Source organism: Mangifera indica, chromosome 7, assembly GCF_011075055.1.
Source record: "Mangifera indica cultivar Alphonso chromosome 7, CATAS_Mindica_2.1, whole genome shotgun sequence".
Lineage (NCBI taxonomy): Eukaryota > Viridiplantae > Streptophyta > Magnoliopsida > Sapindales > Anacardiaceae > Mangifera > Mangifera indica.
Genome location: NC_058143.1, coordinates 20,418,377 through 20,435,982, shown reverse-complemented (window position 1 = coordinate 20,435,982; position 17,606 = coordinate 20,418,377). Strand labels below are relative to the sequence as shown.

The 17,606-nt window shown below is 33.9% G+C and overlaps 3 protein-coding genes across 4 annotated transcripts; 1 reads left to right on the top strand and 2 right to left on the bottom strand.

Moving 5' to 3' along the window:
- Positions 1 to 373: 373 nt before the first annotated feature.
- LOC123220745 (pyruvate dehydrogenase (acetyl-transferring) kinase, mitochondrial) lies at positions 374 to 3,298 on the bottom strand. 2 transcript variants are annotated; one of them, XM_044643316.1, is made up of 7 exons: positions 2,955 to 3,298; positions 2,416 to 2,674; positions 2,138 to 2,318; positions 1,826 to 1,973; positions 1,410 to 1,623; positions 783 to 852; positions 374 to 612 (listed from the first exon to the last, which is right to left on the bottom strand). In XM_044643316.1, exons 1-6 carry the CDS (start codon positions 3,201 to 3,203, stop codon positions 794 to 796), a joined length of 1,110 nt encoding a protein of 369 aa, XP_044499251.1. In that variant the 5' UTR covers positions 3,204 to 3,298; the 3' UTR covers positions 374 to 612; positions 783 to 793. The 2 variants fall into 2 exon arrangements, with proteins under 2 accessions (XP_044499251.1, XP_044499250.1); XM_044643315.1 differs by having other exon boundaries at positions 374 to 852.
- Positions 3,299 to 5,172: 1,874 nt separating this feature from the next.
- LOC123220926 (novel plant SNARE 13-like) lies at positions 5,173 to 9,624 on the top strand. The gene is made up of 10 exons (XM_044643534.1): positions 5,173 to 5,570; positions 6,264 to 6,356; positions 6,874 to 6,967; positions 7,252 to 7,289; positions 7,875 to 7,972; positions 8,454 to 8,533; positions 8,604 to 8,660; positions 8,738 to 8,830; positions 8,959 to 9,033; positions 9,250 to 9,624. Exons 1-10 carry the CDS (start codon positions 5,494 to 5,496, stop codon positions 9,349 to 9,351), a joined length of 807 nt encoding a protein of 268 aa, XP_044499469.1. The 5' UTR covers positions 5,173 to 5,493; the 3' UTR covers positions 9,352 to 9,624.
- A 155-nt stretch (positions 9,625 to 9,779) lies between these two features.
- On the bottom strand, positions 9,780 to 14,190 carry LOC123220925 (probable sugar phosphate/phosphate translocator At3g17430). Its single transcript, XM_044643533.1, has 10 exons — positions 13,933 to 14,190; positions 13,365 to 13,632; positions 12,812 to 12,919; positions 12,197 to 12,228; positions 12,051 to 12,101; positions 11,644 to 11,705; positions 11,285 to 11,546; positions 10,683 to 10,948; positions 10,483 to 10,577; positions 9,780 to 10,321 (listed from the first exon to the last, which is right to left on the bottom strand). The coding sequence occupies exons 2-10, from the start codon at positions 13,446 to 13,448 to the stop codon at positions 10,148 to 10,150; spliced, it is 1,134 nt and encodes a 377-aa protein (XP_044499468.1). The 5' UTR covers positions 13,449 to 13,632; positions 13,933 to 14,190; the 3' UTR covers positions 9,780 to 10,147.
- Between the last annotated feature and the right edge of the window lie 3,416 nt (positions 14,191 to 17,606).

Here is a 17,606-nt window from a genome sequence, read left to right as displayed (position 1 = left end):
GGTGTCAATTTGGTCTAATTCAATTATGAGACTCAGTTTGGCCTTTCCATCGGGGTATGAAAACATTGATACGAACAAAAAGGTGACCATCATGGTCCATTGTCTTTCAATTTTTCTGATGTGCTTATACTTTTTAATTGATCAAGTTGAGGAACGCCAGTGATCCAACCTTGCAGATGAGCTGCTCTTCTGAATTCTGATCCTAACCTTGGTCAGTACAGGTGAGACAGACAGAGAGAGTTATTCTCCTGTTATCATCCAAGGCCAATACATTTTTATTGAACAAGTTATTCTCATCACTTTTTATTTACAGGAAGCGTCAAAGAACAAAATGGACCAACCGGAAATGGAAAGATAAAAAGTCACAAAAACATGCAAAGCAAAGAAAGCATTGACTTGAATCTCTTTTAAACAGGAAAATTTTGACATTTCTGGAGGGCACTGAATTGAATTACAGAGACGAGAGATAATTACTGATGTGGTACGATCATTTGCTAGTTTAAAAAACATGTAAAGAGCCGCAATCCAAAGAATCCTCCCTGACATATGAATCCTCTCAATATGCCTAAAGCCCTTTTTCCTAGAAAAGGAATCTCCACTTGCCTCTTCTACCTAATTTGATTCCTCCCCATACCCAGCAAAACTAGATAGGTAAGTTGCTCAAGAACCAAGAATATACAGGACAACTGCCAATTTATTGAGATTAAAATTGACAGCAATTGATCCCTTTACACCATTACTCCTATACTTTCATCAACAATTTTTTTGAAAAAATTCCTCACCTAATTTAATTTCATGGCAGTGGCTCTTGAGAATCTCCCAAACGTGACAAATGAAGATATGCATCTGTCCCTGTGTTCACAAAGCAAATTTTACACAAGTGAGAAAATATCAAAAACCATGAAGCAAGAACCCAATTGGCAAAATGAACATGAACACTAAACGAAACACATAGGCATTGAAAAGATATGAGCATTCACTACTATAATGATTCTTGAGCGCAGTATTTTGATTATGAATACTTCATATTTCGAGTACTTGAGAAAGGGAAGAAGAAGCCCCCACAATGGGCTAATGATAAACAATCTTAACCAACATTGCAGTTAATTAAATGCTTTGCATCATGAAGAAGCTCTAGCATAGCAAATTCTTTGGCTAAATTAACAGCCAACAACTTATCAGCTGCAAATTTCCAATTTTTCGATTTTCCTTTCACTCAACCTTCCACTGCCTGGCAAGTAAGCAGAAAGTCAAAGATTGAACTCTAACCCAGCCAGATCACAATATCAACCAAGTGCCTTATCCTGTTGATTTTTGAAAATCTAAGGCCTCATCCAGTGAAAATATAGGAATTCATTCATGGAAGTTGTTTTTCAATGCAACATAACGAGGAAAAGTATTCAACTCACCATATCCTTCCATGGAGATAATCTGCAGATCTCCACCAAAATACCGTGCATACAGGCGGCTTATTGGAAGCCCATATCCATATCCGGCCATCGTTATAGCATCAGTTGAATCAGTTTCCAAATTTTCATCCAATGGGTTTTTTGCAGTGCTATAAAGATATGTGAATATCTTGGGAAGACCACTCCTTGGAATGCCACCCCCCTCATCAGAGACCTATAGTGTCAGTCAAACAAACTTGTTAAGCATTTCATTTGTTGTACAAAATAATGCAACATATACATGAGCACACCAAAATTCAACATGAAATCACAAAGGAAGGACACAGAAAAGAAATTTACATAGATACGTATACAGATCATAAAACTTTTACGGACAGACAAAGGACAAAGTAAAGATATAGGGTACAAAAGAAAACCTTAATAGTAACATCCTCTAATCCGTCAGCAACTATTATTCGAACAGGAGGTGCAACTTTATCTGAGTCCATATAACATTCTTGAACAGCACGCAATGAGTTCTTAACCAACTCAAATACCATAAGTTGCAAGTGCGAGGGAACATACCTGTTATAAAATCAAATAAAACATATAAAAAAACTAAACAAAACTTTAAATCATAAGTCATCACTGACAGCATGTAAAAGTGGAAAGCAAAAGAAAGCAAAAGCAGAAATTCAAATGGGATTAAAATGGAAAAAAGTAAACCAAGTGAAAAGGAACAAACTTACGGGAATGTAAAACTGGGATCACCATATATATTAACATCAGGAGCACTACCATACTCCCGACAACAAATACAACGTGCATCCTCACTGGCATTCCTTGCAACCTCCACCGGAGACATTTTTGTGTGTATATAACCAATACAATGTGGAGGGGGATTTGGATTGTGCAACTCCACATGCTGCCCTGAGTTTCACCCAAATTGAAAACACAATATAGTCAGATCCACCTCTCAACAAGAACCAAAAATAATAATAATAACAACTTAAAAACAACAACTAACCAATAAGCATACGAATCCCAATTCTTGACAAGTAAAATCGATCCAGAAACTGATGAATCTCATCAAGACCATCATAAACAATCTTGGGATCCATCCCTTTCTTCAACTGTTGAACTCCCAATGCCATCATGGGTACCACATTATTGTGCCTCACCTTGATGGCCTTTATCATCTGCGTAAATTCCCCCTCATCACTCGAATCCTTTATCTCTGGAAAGGACCTCATGTCCCGAAACGAATCCAAATACCAATCTCTAACCTACATAAACATAACATAATCAAACATCAATACAAAAAAATCCTCAGAATTTAACTTCATCAAGTACGTACTAAACAAAAATAGATAAAAACTATAACTTTGACTCAAAATCTTCTTTTTGTACGGTCAAACAATTAATAACTCAAAGTTGCACATGCAAGGCAGATTTATATATAAATATATTCTGGTCAACCTTCTTCTTGATCCTTTTTTCTTATGGTATGGTCAAGCAGTGTACTAAAATAATCATAATTCAGAAAAATCTACAAAAAGAAATGACCTTCAAAATGGCAGGTTTTTCAGATAAGCCATAAGGAAGGCTTTCGAGTTCAATAGCACGTCTAGCGATTCTGATAGAAAGCTCCTTGTGAAGAAACTGAGCAGAGATTAAGAGATTCTTCTCAGTAGGTTTCGAACCAAACTCCATCATGTACCTCAGGCTGACACCTGTCTGCTTCATGCATCCCCATCGATGAACCTCCTCCATCAAACTCTTTGAAAACGACTCGTATAGCTTCTTGGCAGCCATTGCTCTCTCAAAGCTGCCGCCGTCTCCGTCTTTTCCCCTTAACGAATTGAAATTTGATTTAAAATTTTCGTTTCTGTTAGTTTGTAAGTTTTCATTTTACGTTGCTAACTTGGGTTAGATTTTAACCGGAGGTGGTGGTGTGGGGAGGCACGTGCTTGGTGAGGATTGATTGGATAAGGATGTGATAGGTAAGGAAATACGGTACGTGTAGGACGTGACCGTTACTTCGGGACTCCCGTGCCGGCCCTGGAATTTTTTTTAATTTTGCCTCTTTTGTTTTTTTTTTTTAAATGTTTTTTGGTTTTACCGTTCGTGGAACTGAGAGGGGCATAGAGACACGAAACGACATGTCGTCCAAAAGACTTTAATGGAAATGACAGTACGTTGTTAATAGATAAGACAAAAAGACAATAATAGACAATTGAAATGTCGTTGTAATGCAATTAAGCGCCCAACAAATTACTATGATGGAGAGGAGAGTAATATTTTTATATTTGAGTACATTAAAGGGATATTTTTGTAATTTTATAAGACGGTAACCTTGGAACCATGGCCATGAACATATATTTCATACTTATGTTGATTCCCTCAACAATTTTCTGGATAAGAATTATAAAATGTAGACGTGGCAGCCAGATATAAAGTTAGAATTCTAACTTTGTATAGAATTACTTATATGTCAACATCTCATAATCTAAAATGGAATTAACACATAAATTATCACATAATTTAAGATATAAAAGTTAGAATCTCAATTAGATTGGATTTAAATTAATTTTTTATTTAATATCAACAGGGATTTAAATAATTTTATTTTATATTTAATTTGAATCAAATCAAACTTTGGGTCACTTAAACAGTTTGGATAAATTCGAACTCTATTCCAGCCTGATGTGTAACATTAGTGGTTAAAGATTTAGTCCGCTCCAAAAGAAAAGTGTAGTTGAGAATGACTTTAGTTTCAAATGGTTTTTGAAGTTGGAAGCTTGGTTCGGTTGAATGATAAAGGGTGTTGACGTGGGTGCTTTCTCCTAGCCATGGATGGTGAAAAGGACCCGACCCAATAAAGTAGGGGTAGAAACAGAATTGTGGCCAGGAATCCATGGCAGTTCTTGGCCACAAAAAAGGGTTGGAGACACTAGTATTCTTTCTAATTCTAATAATCTAAAGCTTGGGTTGGGCATCATGAGTTGCTTTATTTGGGTCAAATGACAAAGTACTAAACAAGGCCAATGAGCCCATAAGCCCCCATGTGAAGCCAAAACTAACTGAGAACAGCACAAATTAAGGTTGAATTAACAAGATGATGATGATGATGACGATGTCAAATGAAATGAATAAAACACATAAAAAATTGTAATCCTGTCATATCAGCATCAACATAGTCATAGAGACTAGTATTATTGATCCAATCAATCCTGATTTGGGTCTAAAAACATACTTCGCTTCCTCTTGGTGATATTATAATTTTGCTTCCACTAAAAACATACAGAAATTTGTTTTGTGATTGTGAGTAAGAAATTCAAGATGAAAGCTTGAAAATTTTGGATGGCTTTGTTATGTGTGAAAAGAGTGTGCATGTCTGTCTGTCTGTCTGTCTGTCAATGGAAGGAAGAAGCTGTTGGTTAGGTGTCATCACTATGACACCACATTCCCATCTTCATTTTCTCCTCATAGAATAGAATCTTCCAGGAATATCAAATTTAAATAGCAAATAAAATCATTTATTTTTTAATATATAATGCTAAAATGACCATCATCATCATCATCATCATCATCTAATCAATCAATGCTCTGAGAGCTTTACCTATTCAGTTCAATAACTCGCGTTTTTTATACCATACCATACCATACCATACCCATACGCCACATCATGTTAAAATTAAAATATTAAATTTTTAATCCCACCAGGCAACAACAAACAACGGCTAGATAACTGCTCCCCCCAATCATACCCTTTTCTCCTTACTACCAAATTCCGTAATTAAAAAAATAATATTTATTTAATAAATAATATCAAGTCTCTTACCTTACCAGACTCCTTTCTCTCTCTCTCTCTCTCTTCTCTGCATTGCAGCACGCATACGATACATACGAGCAACCTTTTCTTTATTATTTTTTTTTCATATTTCCTAAAATTCTCTCTTCTTTTCATTACCAAAATTCCCTGTTTTATTTCTCTATATAAACAGCAGTTCGGTCAGCTAAACATTTTGGAGATCGGAGGGATTCGAATTTGAATGTGCTGCTGATTTTATTGCTGGGTTTTCGATTTATTTTCCGGCCTAATATGGCTTCCGACTTGCAAATGAGCCCTCAGTTGGAGCAGATCCACGGCGAAATTCGTGATAATTTCCGAGCTCTCGCGTGAGTTCTCCTCGCTTTCATTCTGACTTTTAAAAAATAAAAATTTTTGAATAATTGGGTTGTATATGTTTACTTCAATTGTAAATTATGCGTCATAGAGTGGAAATTTATGGCTAGGGGATTGAAGATTCCGTGGAATTGATATCTTATGAACCGACTAATATCATATTTTTCAGTTTATGAGTTTAGTTAGGTGAAGTGTTACAATCAAAGAGTTAAAATTTAGTTTAAAATTAGGGTTTATATTTTTAGTTTGATTGCAATATGAAATTCTCTTACTTGATTATCTTTTGAAACACTTATGAGAGTGCCTAAGTATAATTGTGAACGGTGCATAAGTAATGGCTCTTTGAGAGGTAAGGTTTTCAAATTGCTATAAATTTGGTGATGGTTGTTTCATGAACATGGTATAGATACGATTTTTAATGTGGGAATTTAATGTGGAGAAGTGTTTGGGATTCATTTAGTTTCCTTTGAAGTTGAGAATTAAAATCTACTTTGTTGTATCAGATTGTGGTTTCTTCATGTTTTGGTTCTGTAAATGTTAAGACTTTGCAATTTTGCTGGGAAGGAGGCTGGCTAATTGTGACAGTGTTCTGTTATACAATTTTCCATTTTTAATTACTTTTTAAAATTTTTTTGCTGTGTAATTACTCTATGTTTGTGTTTTATAAAAAAATCTTTTGAGTTCAGAAATGGCTTCAAGAGACTGGATAATATCAAAGATTCAAACAGACAAAGCAAACAGCTGGAAGAACTTACTGGGAGGATGAGAGAGTGTAAAAGGTTTGCTACTATTATAATTTTTACATCTTAGTGTATTTCATTCTCCTAACTTGAATTACTTTCTTTATTTCATTGTATATCTATGTCAACAACAAAATGGAACCCAAGTAAAAGTAGAAGTTAAAAAAATAACTGATTGTGGACATATCAACCTATTCTATGTCAAAAGAATCATCATAAGTTTCACTTCAGGAAATATTGAATATTTTGTCTTGAAACTCAGTTGTTGATCAGAGAGTTGGGTAGAAAATTGGACAGATGTAACAGTTAGTTTGATACATCCATATTCCATCAGACTTAAAGGAATGGAGAGTGATTTAGAAGGCTTTAATATGAACAAGTAAGGAACATCACAGCCATGTTTGACTCATATTCTGTAAATGATTTGTTATATATGAAAAATAAATATTTGAAAATGAAATGATGTAGCATGCATTATTTTTATTAAGATTTCTTCTTCTAGTGCTTTTTTATTATGTATCCATCATATTGTCCTATATTTTGTGAAATGTTTCAGATTAATTAAAGAGATGGATCGTGAAATTAAAGATGAAGAAGCCCAAAATCCTCCTGAAGTCAATAAACGTCTCAACGATGAGAAGCAATCTATGGTCAGTTCCTTAAACCCTTGCTCTTTCCTCCTCATGGTGTGAATGTAAAAAGATGCACAACAAAGACTTTCATACATAACATTGAAGTGAATTATTATGCGGTTTGGTGGGATTCCGTTAACCATTTTTCTTGAGTTCCAACTTTTTATTGGTTTTCATTGATATTTTTTATGCAAAACCAAAATTTAAAATGTCAGATCAGGTTTTTAATCACTTAACAGAGCTTGTATGTTTTGGCCAAGTCTTAAATTAGATATATATCATCTTTTTTTTCACTGTTGCAGATCAAAGAGTTGAATTCCTATGTGGCTCTAAGAAAAACGTAAGTTTCACCGGTTTGCTGTCTTCTCCATGGATCATGGGCTTGGAGCTTGTATTTCTGGAGTTTGCAATTCTGGTGGTTATTTTATAGATACAAGGACTAGTAGTGGTGGTTCGTTTATAAATTTATTGGACAAGTGGTGTTTTAAGTCAGAATTTGACCCTTAAATTTATAGTGGAGTCCAGCCTATAAATTTTAGTGACAGCTCCGTACATATGCCCTTTGCCTATTCTTGGCATTTGGTGAGGTTTTTAGGGTATCCTTTAATGAAGAAAACTGAAATCGGACAAGCATGGATGGGTTTCCAAGTATTAAACTAAAACTGTGCAGCAGTTGGAAAAAAAAATTGAACCAATCTAGATAAAAGAAATTTAGTTTGGGGTATTATTTTGGAAAATATTTGTATAGGAGGATGATGAATTTTCTTATTTTAAGAATAGTCCCATAAACAATTAAGGATGAAAACTTGAAGAAACCTTTTAATTCTTGGCCAAGTGAGAAAGCTGTTTGATGAGATATCTTAGCAATGATCCTATGTGATTAAATAGATTTTAAGCGTTTATTTGGGCTTTGGTATGTTTGCAGGTATATGAATAGCCTTGGTAATAAGAGGGTTGAACTCTTTGACATGGGGGCAGGAGTTAGTGAACCTACAGCCGATGACAATGTTCAAATGGCATCAAGTAAGTTTGCTTTATACAATATACTTGGATATAAAGTGCTAATGACATATGATGATAAACAATTTTGTATTTTAATGTTGTTACATTACAACATACAAGTTGACCTAATGGCCACTTGGAATGTTTTAGTAGTAAAATCATATTTACTCATGTGAACTGCAATAGGCTCACAAAGGAATTGATTTGAAAATTAATTAGTCATGACTGTGTATTTGACATGTGGAAATTGTTCAATCCATTTACCAAAATTGTAAACATATATCTTCATTACTGCCAAAAGGAAGGTTTATGTTCTTATGTTATATTAACATGTTAGTGTAAGTTGCCCATTTCAAGATTAAAGTAGAATAATATACAAAAAATATTTTACCCAAAAATTCGCATACATATATGATATCACATGTTTTTGGAAGCTCGTTTTATGTATGTGTTAGAAGACAAGATTAGTCACATTTCCTTATTCATGTTTTTGACCTTATAGCCATGTCAAATCAAGAGCTAGTCACTGCTGGGACGAAGACAATGGATGAGACTGATCAGGCTATTGAACGTTCTAAAATGGTAAACAACTAATGGACGTGTATGTGTAATTTTTTAATTCTGTCATCCTGACTTGGGAATTGACCTCTAGGTTGTTGAACAAACAATTCAAGTGGGAACCCAAACTGCGACGACCTTAAAGGGCCAAGTAAGTATTGTTATTGTCATCTTAGTAGTTTCTGCTCATGAGCTTACATGCTTTGTATATGCTGATGCAAAGTGCAGACTGAACAAATGGGCCGTATAGTTAATGAGCTGGATACAATTCAGTTCTCAATCAAGAAGGCCTCCCAGCTAGTGAAGGAGATCGGAAGGCAGGTTAGTTGATTTGTAGCCTACAAAGTCCTGACTTCTTTTACGTATAGTTTATTGGTGGCCCTCTTAACTTCTTTTCTGCACATAACATACTGTTTTAATAAACTAAACCTCTCTTTCTTCCCCTGCAGGTAGCCACCGATAAATGCATAATGCTATTCCTATTTCTTATCGTCTGTGGTGTAATAGCCATCATTATTGTGAAGGTATTCCCTGGAGTTTTATTCTGAAATACCAAGTCAGATATCAATTGTGCGACCTTTTGTGGGTCACCTCAAATTATTTGAGATAGTGCTTCTATTTAGCCTTCAAATTTCATGAAGTTCTACCAGGACCTACACCCTAAAATATACATGTGAAAATATTTAGCTGTAAATATTTATGGTCCTTACATTACTCATAATATGATTTTAAATTTTCAGATTGTCAACCCCAAAAACAAGGACATCAGGGACATTCCTGGATTGGCACCTCCAGCTCCAGCGAGGAGGCTGTTATCTCTTAAGAGCTCGGAAACATTTTGAGTAGATTCATTATTTTATATTAGGAAGAAGTTTTCCCCACCGGATTTTATGATTTGCATTCATGTGGATGGCAGGAAAGACAGCAAACGTCCGGCGATCATTGTGGGTGTATGCTTGTCTTTTCACATCTGTTCAACTTTTTATATTTGTGCATATCTTGTTTGTGATATTCTCTCTTTGTAAATCAAACGCGAGCGGTTTTTGCATTGTTTTGAATGCTATGCGGTGTTACTTTCTCTTGACTTCAATACAATACTCTGCTGTGAAATTTAAGTTTTTTCTGTTTTTTTTTTTTCGATCTGATGGCAGTTGGATGCTTTTTTTTTTTTTTTTTCATTTTTTATGAATGACAATTGAAGAAGCTGGGATTTATCATAGAAAGGAAAAAAAAGAAAGAGAAAAAGATTCCATAACAGCTTTCATGGAAATTGACGGACAAAATATCAATGAATACGATAGCCAACAGATTTTTAACACTTGTCTGACAACTAGACATCCCTGTCAATTACTTGATTTAAATTCTTGCTCCAAAAAAGAGTTTCAAAATCAGTAGTCTTGACTGTATTTGTGAGCTCATTCACCCAATTATGGGTTCTAAGCTACCATTTCTTACCCCAGCCTAAAAATATCGTGGGCGCTGGCTCACGCTATATAACCGTGTAATTACCATAAAATGCTCCTTCACCTATAATGTGAAGATTCATTCACTAAGAACAAATATATCTTTCCTCAAATGTACTCAAATTTTGGCTCATGTTAAATCTCTAACATCAGATCTATATACTTGGCTCACACATCATGCAGCATGGTTGCTAACCTGTGTGCGACCGACATGTGATAACCTTGATGCTGCAATTAGAGGTGCTTCTTCATCCAAATTGGATTCTGCTGCAGAATTATTCCCTCCATTGTTATCATCATTGTTATTCAGATTGAACATATCAGATGACTTCTTCTCCAACTTCCAATCCTGCACAGTTTATGTATAAAAATTAGAAGAAAGATAATGAATAAATGGCATGAAATCGTCTCTGACCATGCTCCTTGATTCAGAGAAAGACATTGGTTTTACAGAGGAGGGTGGAAAGAGAGACGATAATCAAGTCGATCATCATCATTGAGAATATCAACCTTTACTATTCTCTCTGGAAGACTCTCAGGAGGCTGTTGTGAAGCACGGGTATCCTTAACCTTTATGTAGTTGTAAATGACAACACCGCATAATGCTGCATGAAAACAAGTCGTTACTTAATAAGAGTCATCTATGGAAAGGAAAGATATAAAAATGTTGTTGTCATCTAAAACTTCCATTTACAGAAAATGAGAAGTACCAATTGCATAGCCAATTATGTTTAGTCCGGTTATCATGGATTCTGGAAATATAACAGTTGAAAGTGCTATCAGTATCCAGTCTTTTAGAACACCAGCAACCCTTATGGTAACTGCTCCCGTTCTACCAATCACTAGGAATATGGAGAAGTTCAAAGCCAAAGCACAAAGAGCATTGGAGAAGAAGATCCAGAAATTGAACTGAATCTGTGAAACTTCCATCACAGGCTGCTCCAGTAAGTACCAAGGCACAAAAAGAAATACAAAACTGCAAAAGCAAGAAATTAAGTTGAGATAAGCTCAAGTTTTACATAACTTTCAATTCTTACCCTAACAAATTCAATATCTATATTTCAGCAATGAACTAAAAAAAATAATTGGACTAAAACAAGTCTGAGATCTCATCTGGTAACACAGAGGAATCAGATGATAGCAAACTCTCACATTCTTATGGCATAGCTTATCATTATTACATGCAATGATACCAGCAATGGAAGCCAATCATGTAGTTAAATTTGAATGATCACCATATCTTGTCTAGTTCACCCCTAATATGTTATGCAAATAAAATGTTTTAAAAAGGATAAAAAGAAAAGAACATTACCTGCATGGAGCTATGTAATATAAGCTGGTAATAGGATTTAGAGTCAAGCCCTTCTTTTGTAAGAGGACTTGAGTTAACACCAGCCTAAGAGCTTCTGCAAAGATGCCAGTGACCTGGTAAAGTGTTCCAACTATATTAAAATGAATTTCCCCATAAGAGGAAATGACGACTCCAACACTGACCAGCACCATGTTCAAGAACACATCCAACCTTGGTTTATCAGTACCACAGAAAACAGCCATGATAAATGTTGCCACTGGCACTGCAATATGCAAGTTCAATTATAAGTATACATTTATCAGCAGTAAAGAGCCAATAACATGAAAATGGACAATAAGTGAATGTTTGATTCCACATACTTAGAGCTTTGAGCATCTGGATGAAGGCAACTGAAATGTGCAAGTAAGCAGTGTTACCAAACCTGTAACAGCAATGACTTAAAATGGTAAACAGAAACTTTTGCCAGAAAAAGTAACCATATACACAATTGAGAATTGTTGCGGTTAAGTAACTAGTAAAAATCCAAAAGATTGATAAAGAGCCAACTATACTTTTAAACTTAATATGCTGATTCACATGCAAGGCATATGGATCAAACACAATCACAACCACAAAGAAGCAAGGTTATAATTTAACTTGTACAATGAGGGGAAACACCTATGAAATTGAACACAGCGAAATAATAAGTTAGTTAAACTGACAAGCTTCATATAAAAATGGCATACATCAAAAGATAAATCTGGCTTTTCCCAATTTAAGTGCTTACCAAAGACTTGATGCAAAGAAGGCACTGATCGGTATCACACATGTTGCATATCTGCCATATTAAGAACAATATCGAAGGAGATAAAAATAAGAAAACTAAAGAATGGAAGTCATAAGAATTTTGAGAAAGCAAATTGCATCACTTACATTTCAAATTTCATTTTAACAGGAGAAACAACCTGCAATTTTGTAGAGAGCAAGTAAGCATAAGCACAATAAGTCAGACAAAGAAACATGAAGAAATGTGCAAAAGCAAAACAGTGATGCAGTATTTGTTGACAAACATGTGCAACCCTGTTGAAAATGAGTGACAACCAATCACAATCCAAGCGTAATAACTTTAAAGAAAAGAGTACACCAGTTCAAGTCGTTCAACTTTACAAGATAATTTCATTCTTAATCATGAACCAAGCTAAAGAAAAATGATATAAAATATACATTAAATGTCCTCTTTAGCTAATGCAGAAGGCAAAATTTTTTAACAGCAAAAGCAACAAAAATGCCAACGAGATTTGACAATGAGATTTTGTCACCATGCTCTTCTTCAGGCACACATGTTACAAATTTCATATGCCAAATAATAGCACATTAGTTATAAGATATGAGAAGAATCTGACAGCCAATAATTCGTGAATAATTACAGATACTTCTTGGTATACGTAAAACTAATATGGCATTAATAATGATGGGAAAAGGAATCTTCAAAGGAGAGAAATAATATAAAGGAGAAAAAGCATTATAAAAGAATTTTGAAAGCCTTACCTTAAATACACGAACAAGGAAGAATGCTACAAGTCCAGAGAATCCCATATGAATCATGGTAAGTGTTATAGGTAACGGAAAATTGAAGTATTTTGGAGAAAGAACCCACTGCAATAAAATTTATATAGTCATACTTCAACAAGTACTTCACTTGAAATGAAAAGTGCGAAATAATAAGTTTCAGCTTCACCATACAGACCATCATACAGGAAAAGAAATCACTCGGAATAAATAAGGGTATATAGAGCAAGAAATAAAGACTTAGAATCCAAATTTACATACAAGGTCTTGGACCACGAAAATTCCAAACCAACAGCAGTAAGTGGCCAACCAATCCTTGACAAAATTGTTTAAAGATAGATATATAAACCTTTCTATTTCCCAGAAAAATGTCATCCATCTTGACGAATGAAAGCAACAAAAGGAATATATTGCAAAAGCCTAATACATACACATATACAACATTGTTCTTTTCAAGATCCATATGAGAAAAAATAAGGGACACGGTACATTCGTAATACCAAGTTAAAGCTCTGTGGGAATTAAGCATTACCTTGTTGTACAATATAACTCCTGATGAAAGCAAGACGTAGATCAACAAGTACAAATACGTTAAAATGAGAGGCCTGTTTATCATTTTGCCTGCTTTTTCTTGCGCCAGAAGGGAGAGAGAAAAATAACTCTCTCTCTCTATGAACCTCTTTCTTAATAATTGGTCTCTACAGCAAGTTGGTTTTCATAAAAACTATGGAAACTCAGCAGAAAAATTCATCTCCACAACCAATGCTAACTCGCAATATACACAAATCCTAGCCAATCACCTGCCAAATAAACCACAAATCATCACACAACTTGACCTGATCACATCCTGATGAAACAGTCAAAATTATTAAAACCACAACAATGCAAGCAACGAAACTAAACTAAACTAAAGACACAAGCCGTGCACACTTTCTTCGGAACACACAAATCTGCATTTTGGGTCAACCATTATTCAACAATTAACGTTCCGAAACATAGTATCAACTCCAGAAAAAGGACCCATATAAACCAATCTTGATCTAAATCACAGGCAAACAGTGATCTGATATGTATCAAAACTGCCAAAAAAAAAAAATCACCTTCGAAATGAATTGAATACTCTTTGAATCTCTAAACTCGTAGATCCAAACAGAAACCTAACTGACCAACAAGCAATAAAAACACTGAAAAAAGGCAGAAAAAGTGGTCAAAGCTTAAAATCTCAGAAGCCATTGACAGTGAAAGGCAATAAATGAGCTGGTAAAGTTTAGAGCTTTCAGTTTCAGAGGGAAGAAGAAGGGAAGTAATGAAGCGAAAGCCGTGCAAAAGACACCATGTGATGTGAGCTATCTATATTACTAGTAGTAATTAATTATACTAGTACACTACACACGTATAAAATAAAATCCACCAAAGTCTGGATTTTTTATTTTGATGGGCCCAGGCTTAGACTCGGAAACTGCTTTTGTGTTGCTTTTAATCTGTGGAACTGCAGTGGCGCTGCCGTGTGATGCAAATCAGACGGTGGTGATTGAATGTATATACGAGGGAATCGCGCTGGGCTGTTTCTTATTGGGCGTGGCCCATTATGTCGCAGGTTATGCCGCGCTGTCTTATCCCTAGGGCCTGGGACAGGAGTAATAGCCTTATGGGGTATTTATACTTTGTGTGGATTTTTTGATAGATCTACCGACCCACCCACCAACCAAAATTTAATATTTATATATAATTATTTTTTTATCCAGTATCTCTTAAAAATTGATGTAAAAGTATTAATTACACAAATACAATGATCTATTCATTGAATATCAATTCATTAAAGTGATCATAAATGTGACACGTTTGTTTATATAACTTATAATAACAATAATAATTAAGCTTTTACCCCCACTAACTAATGGATTAGTTTGTAAGGTCTAAAAAATAAGGACCCTAATTGGAAGACGAACAATCAATGGAGATGTGATGTTATGTGTTATTAGATAGGCAATAAATAAATTAATGCAAATATCTCAACTCAATTTATTAATACCAAATAAAGCCTTGCACAGAGAAAAAAAAACTCTAATTTCGGTCCAAACAAAGAGGATTAGAATTACCTCCTTTGATGGAGTCAAGAATTTAATATTGAATTACCGTTGGAAGGGATTTGAACTCATACCCTCTTATACATGAAACCCTCTTCTTTGTTCATCAAACAACTCTTTAAAGACAACATACTAAGACTTAAATTTAGTTTAAAAATAATTTTACTTTGTATTTGATTTAAACCAACCTAAACTCCAATGTTTAGATTAATTAGAAATTGATCAATTTTATGAAAACAAGTTCAATCTTTGATTTGAACTCAACTCATTTAGTTTGAGCTTTAATCACTCTAATAAAATCCAACCATATCTTTATAACAAGAGATTATTATACTTAACTACAGATTAAGCTAACATGGAAGTCTCCTGTTGAATGATTAAAAAATAATATTAGGAGAAAATCAATGTTGGTAGCATAAAATCCAATCAAATTGTATGCCTTTGATTTGGAGGCAAGGCAGTTTGTATACTATTTATTTATTCAAATTCTAAACCCCATTTTCCGGCCTCTGGGTGCAGGCAGGTGAGGAACCTCAATGAGACTGTCTGTCTTCTTATATATATATATATATATATATATATATATAAAATTTATCCATTGATGTACGTGTGTGTACAATCCAATGTTTCATGAAGTTGACTCTTGCATAACTAATGATATAATAAGAGATTGCATGCCATTGTTTTGTTATTTTCTGAATAATATCTTTTAAAATCATTGTAACCAAATGTATTAAGGAATAATAAATTTTAAGCATGTTTTATTGTCTCTTTCAAAACTATACATTATAATGTAACAATGCTTCTTTTTAGTGTATTCATTGTGACATCTTGATCAGTTAATTCAATAACACGACGTTCTGTTAAAATATTGTTTGTTTCGAACTCAAAGTTTGTTATGATTTTGCGTAACTCAAAAGGCGTATGATAATTTAGAAGTTTATAGACTATTTAATCAATATTTTTTTATCATTATCAAATGATGTGAGATCCTCTTATACACCTAGATTTACTTAGAGATGTTACATGCATTGTTTGTTGGTCTCTTCACAACTCATCACTATTGATTCAAGTGAAAGAAAATACACATCATTCATAATGTGATACTAATTTAAGTAAAAAAAAACAAGAAAAATTGTAGTATTTGAATATCAAAGAGGTGGGTTTGATTTTGTTGATTGGGATATGAAGAACTATTATTGAATTTGAAGTTAATAATTAAAGAGTAAATTTCATGTACTAAAGAATGAATACTAATATATATTAATAGGTTGACGCATCTATCATATGATAGTATAAATTTGAATTAAAAAATAAGTAAATAATTATATTATCCAATCAAATAATAACACATCAATTGTTAACATCTATCTGTAAATACATATGTAACTAAATCATAAAGTTGATGTTCAATCTTCTTGTAGAAATTGCCTTATGGTAGGGACATGTATAAAAGTTCTTTTTCCCATGTAAATGAAGTGAGTAGAAAGCGATTACCCAACAATAAAGCACGTGATTATTAAGGACAAACTCACCATCAACACAATTAAAATATTAACTTGACAACAACAACAAAAAATTGCATATTCTTATAACCTTATGGTCACAAAGCCCTAATGAATTTTTGAGAAGACATTTTTACAGTTGGACCCTTTTATGGATACTTATAACCTTGACAATTTTTTTTCCCATTTATTGTAACCTTATGGTCACAAAACTGCAATAGATTATTTAGAAGACTGGTTTAGGATTTGAACCCTTCTATCATTACTTATATGACTGAAGTTTATTTTTTATTTTTTTCAATTTTTTAAAATTAATATGATTGGAGATTTCAGAATTTTCAAAAATATGAAAAGAAAAGAAAAGAAACCCTCAAGTCATGGTAGTGATGGCCATCATGTTTCCAGGACATAATGAATAAAACTTACAAATATTTTATCCATACATACAATACAAGTTATTAAAATAGAAATGATTGGTAATAATAATAATGAGAAATGATGGTGGAGGTGTCTTCATCTATAATGCAGCTCCTGAATCTGACCAATTCAGAAGTTTGAAATGTGAAGCAACCTTACCTCACATCACAACATGTACATACACCCATTTCACCTCCTCTCTTCTACTCCAATCATACATTCATTGCCATGGAAAAACATAAAGTTTCATATCCCATTTTCTTCTTTGGAATTTTCACACATGTAGACATTGCACAAGATAATATTTTGTCTGCAAAGTAATACAGGAGCACCACCATTTAGTGATTTAAGAAATTGGCGCACCATCAAATCATGAGAGATCTTTGAGATCTTAAGCTGTCAAAATACTGTGTTTTAGGTTCTAAAATCCAAAAACAAAACTATGATGGATTGGATGCAAAATGGACTATATCTTCACAGTGAATTGGACTGTAGCTGGTTTGATGTCCTTAGTGAATGATAACAACAGAAACAAACACATGATAAGAGATTTTGTCTGTTTCAAGACTAAATGATTTCTACTTATGAGCTTGCCTACTTATAGCCAATCCAAAACTTTGAGGTGGTGTGGTTGATTTCATTTTCATTCCTTTTGAATGTTAGCCATTTCATTATTCATTCGTACCAACCATGAATCAATTCCTTTTTACTCGGAAATTCTTTCTTACTTCACTTGCTGCCATTTTACTTTTATTACTATTAATA

Excerpts from the sequence above, each read along its gene's own strand:
- LOC123220925 (XM_044643533.1), bottom strand. The coding sequence starts at position 13,448 with ATGATAAACAGGCCTCTCATTTTAACGTATTTGTACTTGTTGATCTAC. Across the intron at positions 12,229-12,811 it reads TCCTTGTTCGTGTATTTAAG|GTTGTTTCTCCTGTTAAAAT; the intron begins GTAAGGCTTTCA and ends ACAAAATTGCAG. Across the intron at positions 10,322-10,482 it reads TTCCAGAGAGAATAGTAAAG|GATTGGAAGTTGGAGAAGAA; the intron begins GTTGATATTCTC and ends TAAACTGTGCAG.
- LOC123220745 (XM_044643315.1), bottom strand. The coding sequence starts at position 3,203 with ATGGCTGCCAAGAAGCTATACGAGTCGTTTTCAAAGAGTTTGATGGAG. Across the intron at positions 2,675-2,954 it reads AAAAACCTGCCATTTTGAAG|GTTAGAGATTGGTATTTGGA; the intron begins GTCATTTCTTTT and ends ATGTTTATGTAG. Across the intron at positions 1,974-2,137 it reads GATCCCAGTTTTACATTCCC|GTATGTTCCCTCGCACTTGC; the intron begins GTAAGTTTGTTC and ends ATTTTATAACAG.
- LOC123220926 (XM_044643534.1), top strand. The coding sequence starts at position 5,494 with ATGGCTTCCGACTTGCAAATGAGCCCTCAGTTGGAGCAGATCCACGGC. Across the intron at positions 7,973-8,453 it reads CAATGTTCAAATGGCATCAA|CCATGTCAAATCAAGAGCTA; the intron begins GTAAGTTTGCTT and ends TTGACCTTATAG. Across the intron at positions 9,034-9,249 it reads TAGCCATCATTATTGTGAAG|ATTGTCAACCCCAAAAACAA; the intron begins GTATTCCCTGGA and ends TTAAATTTTCAG.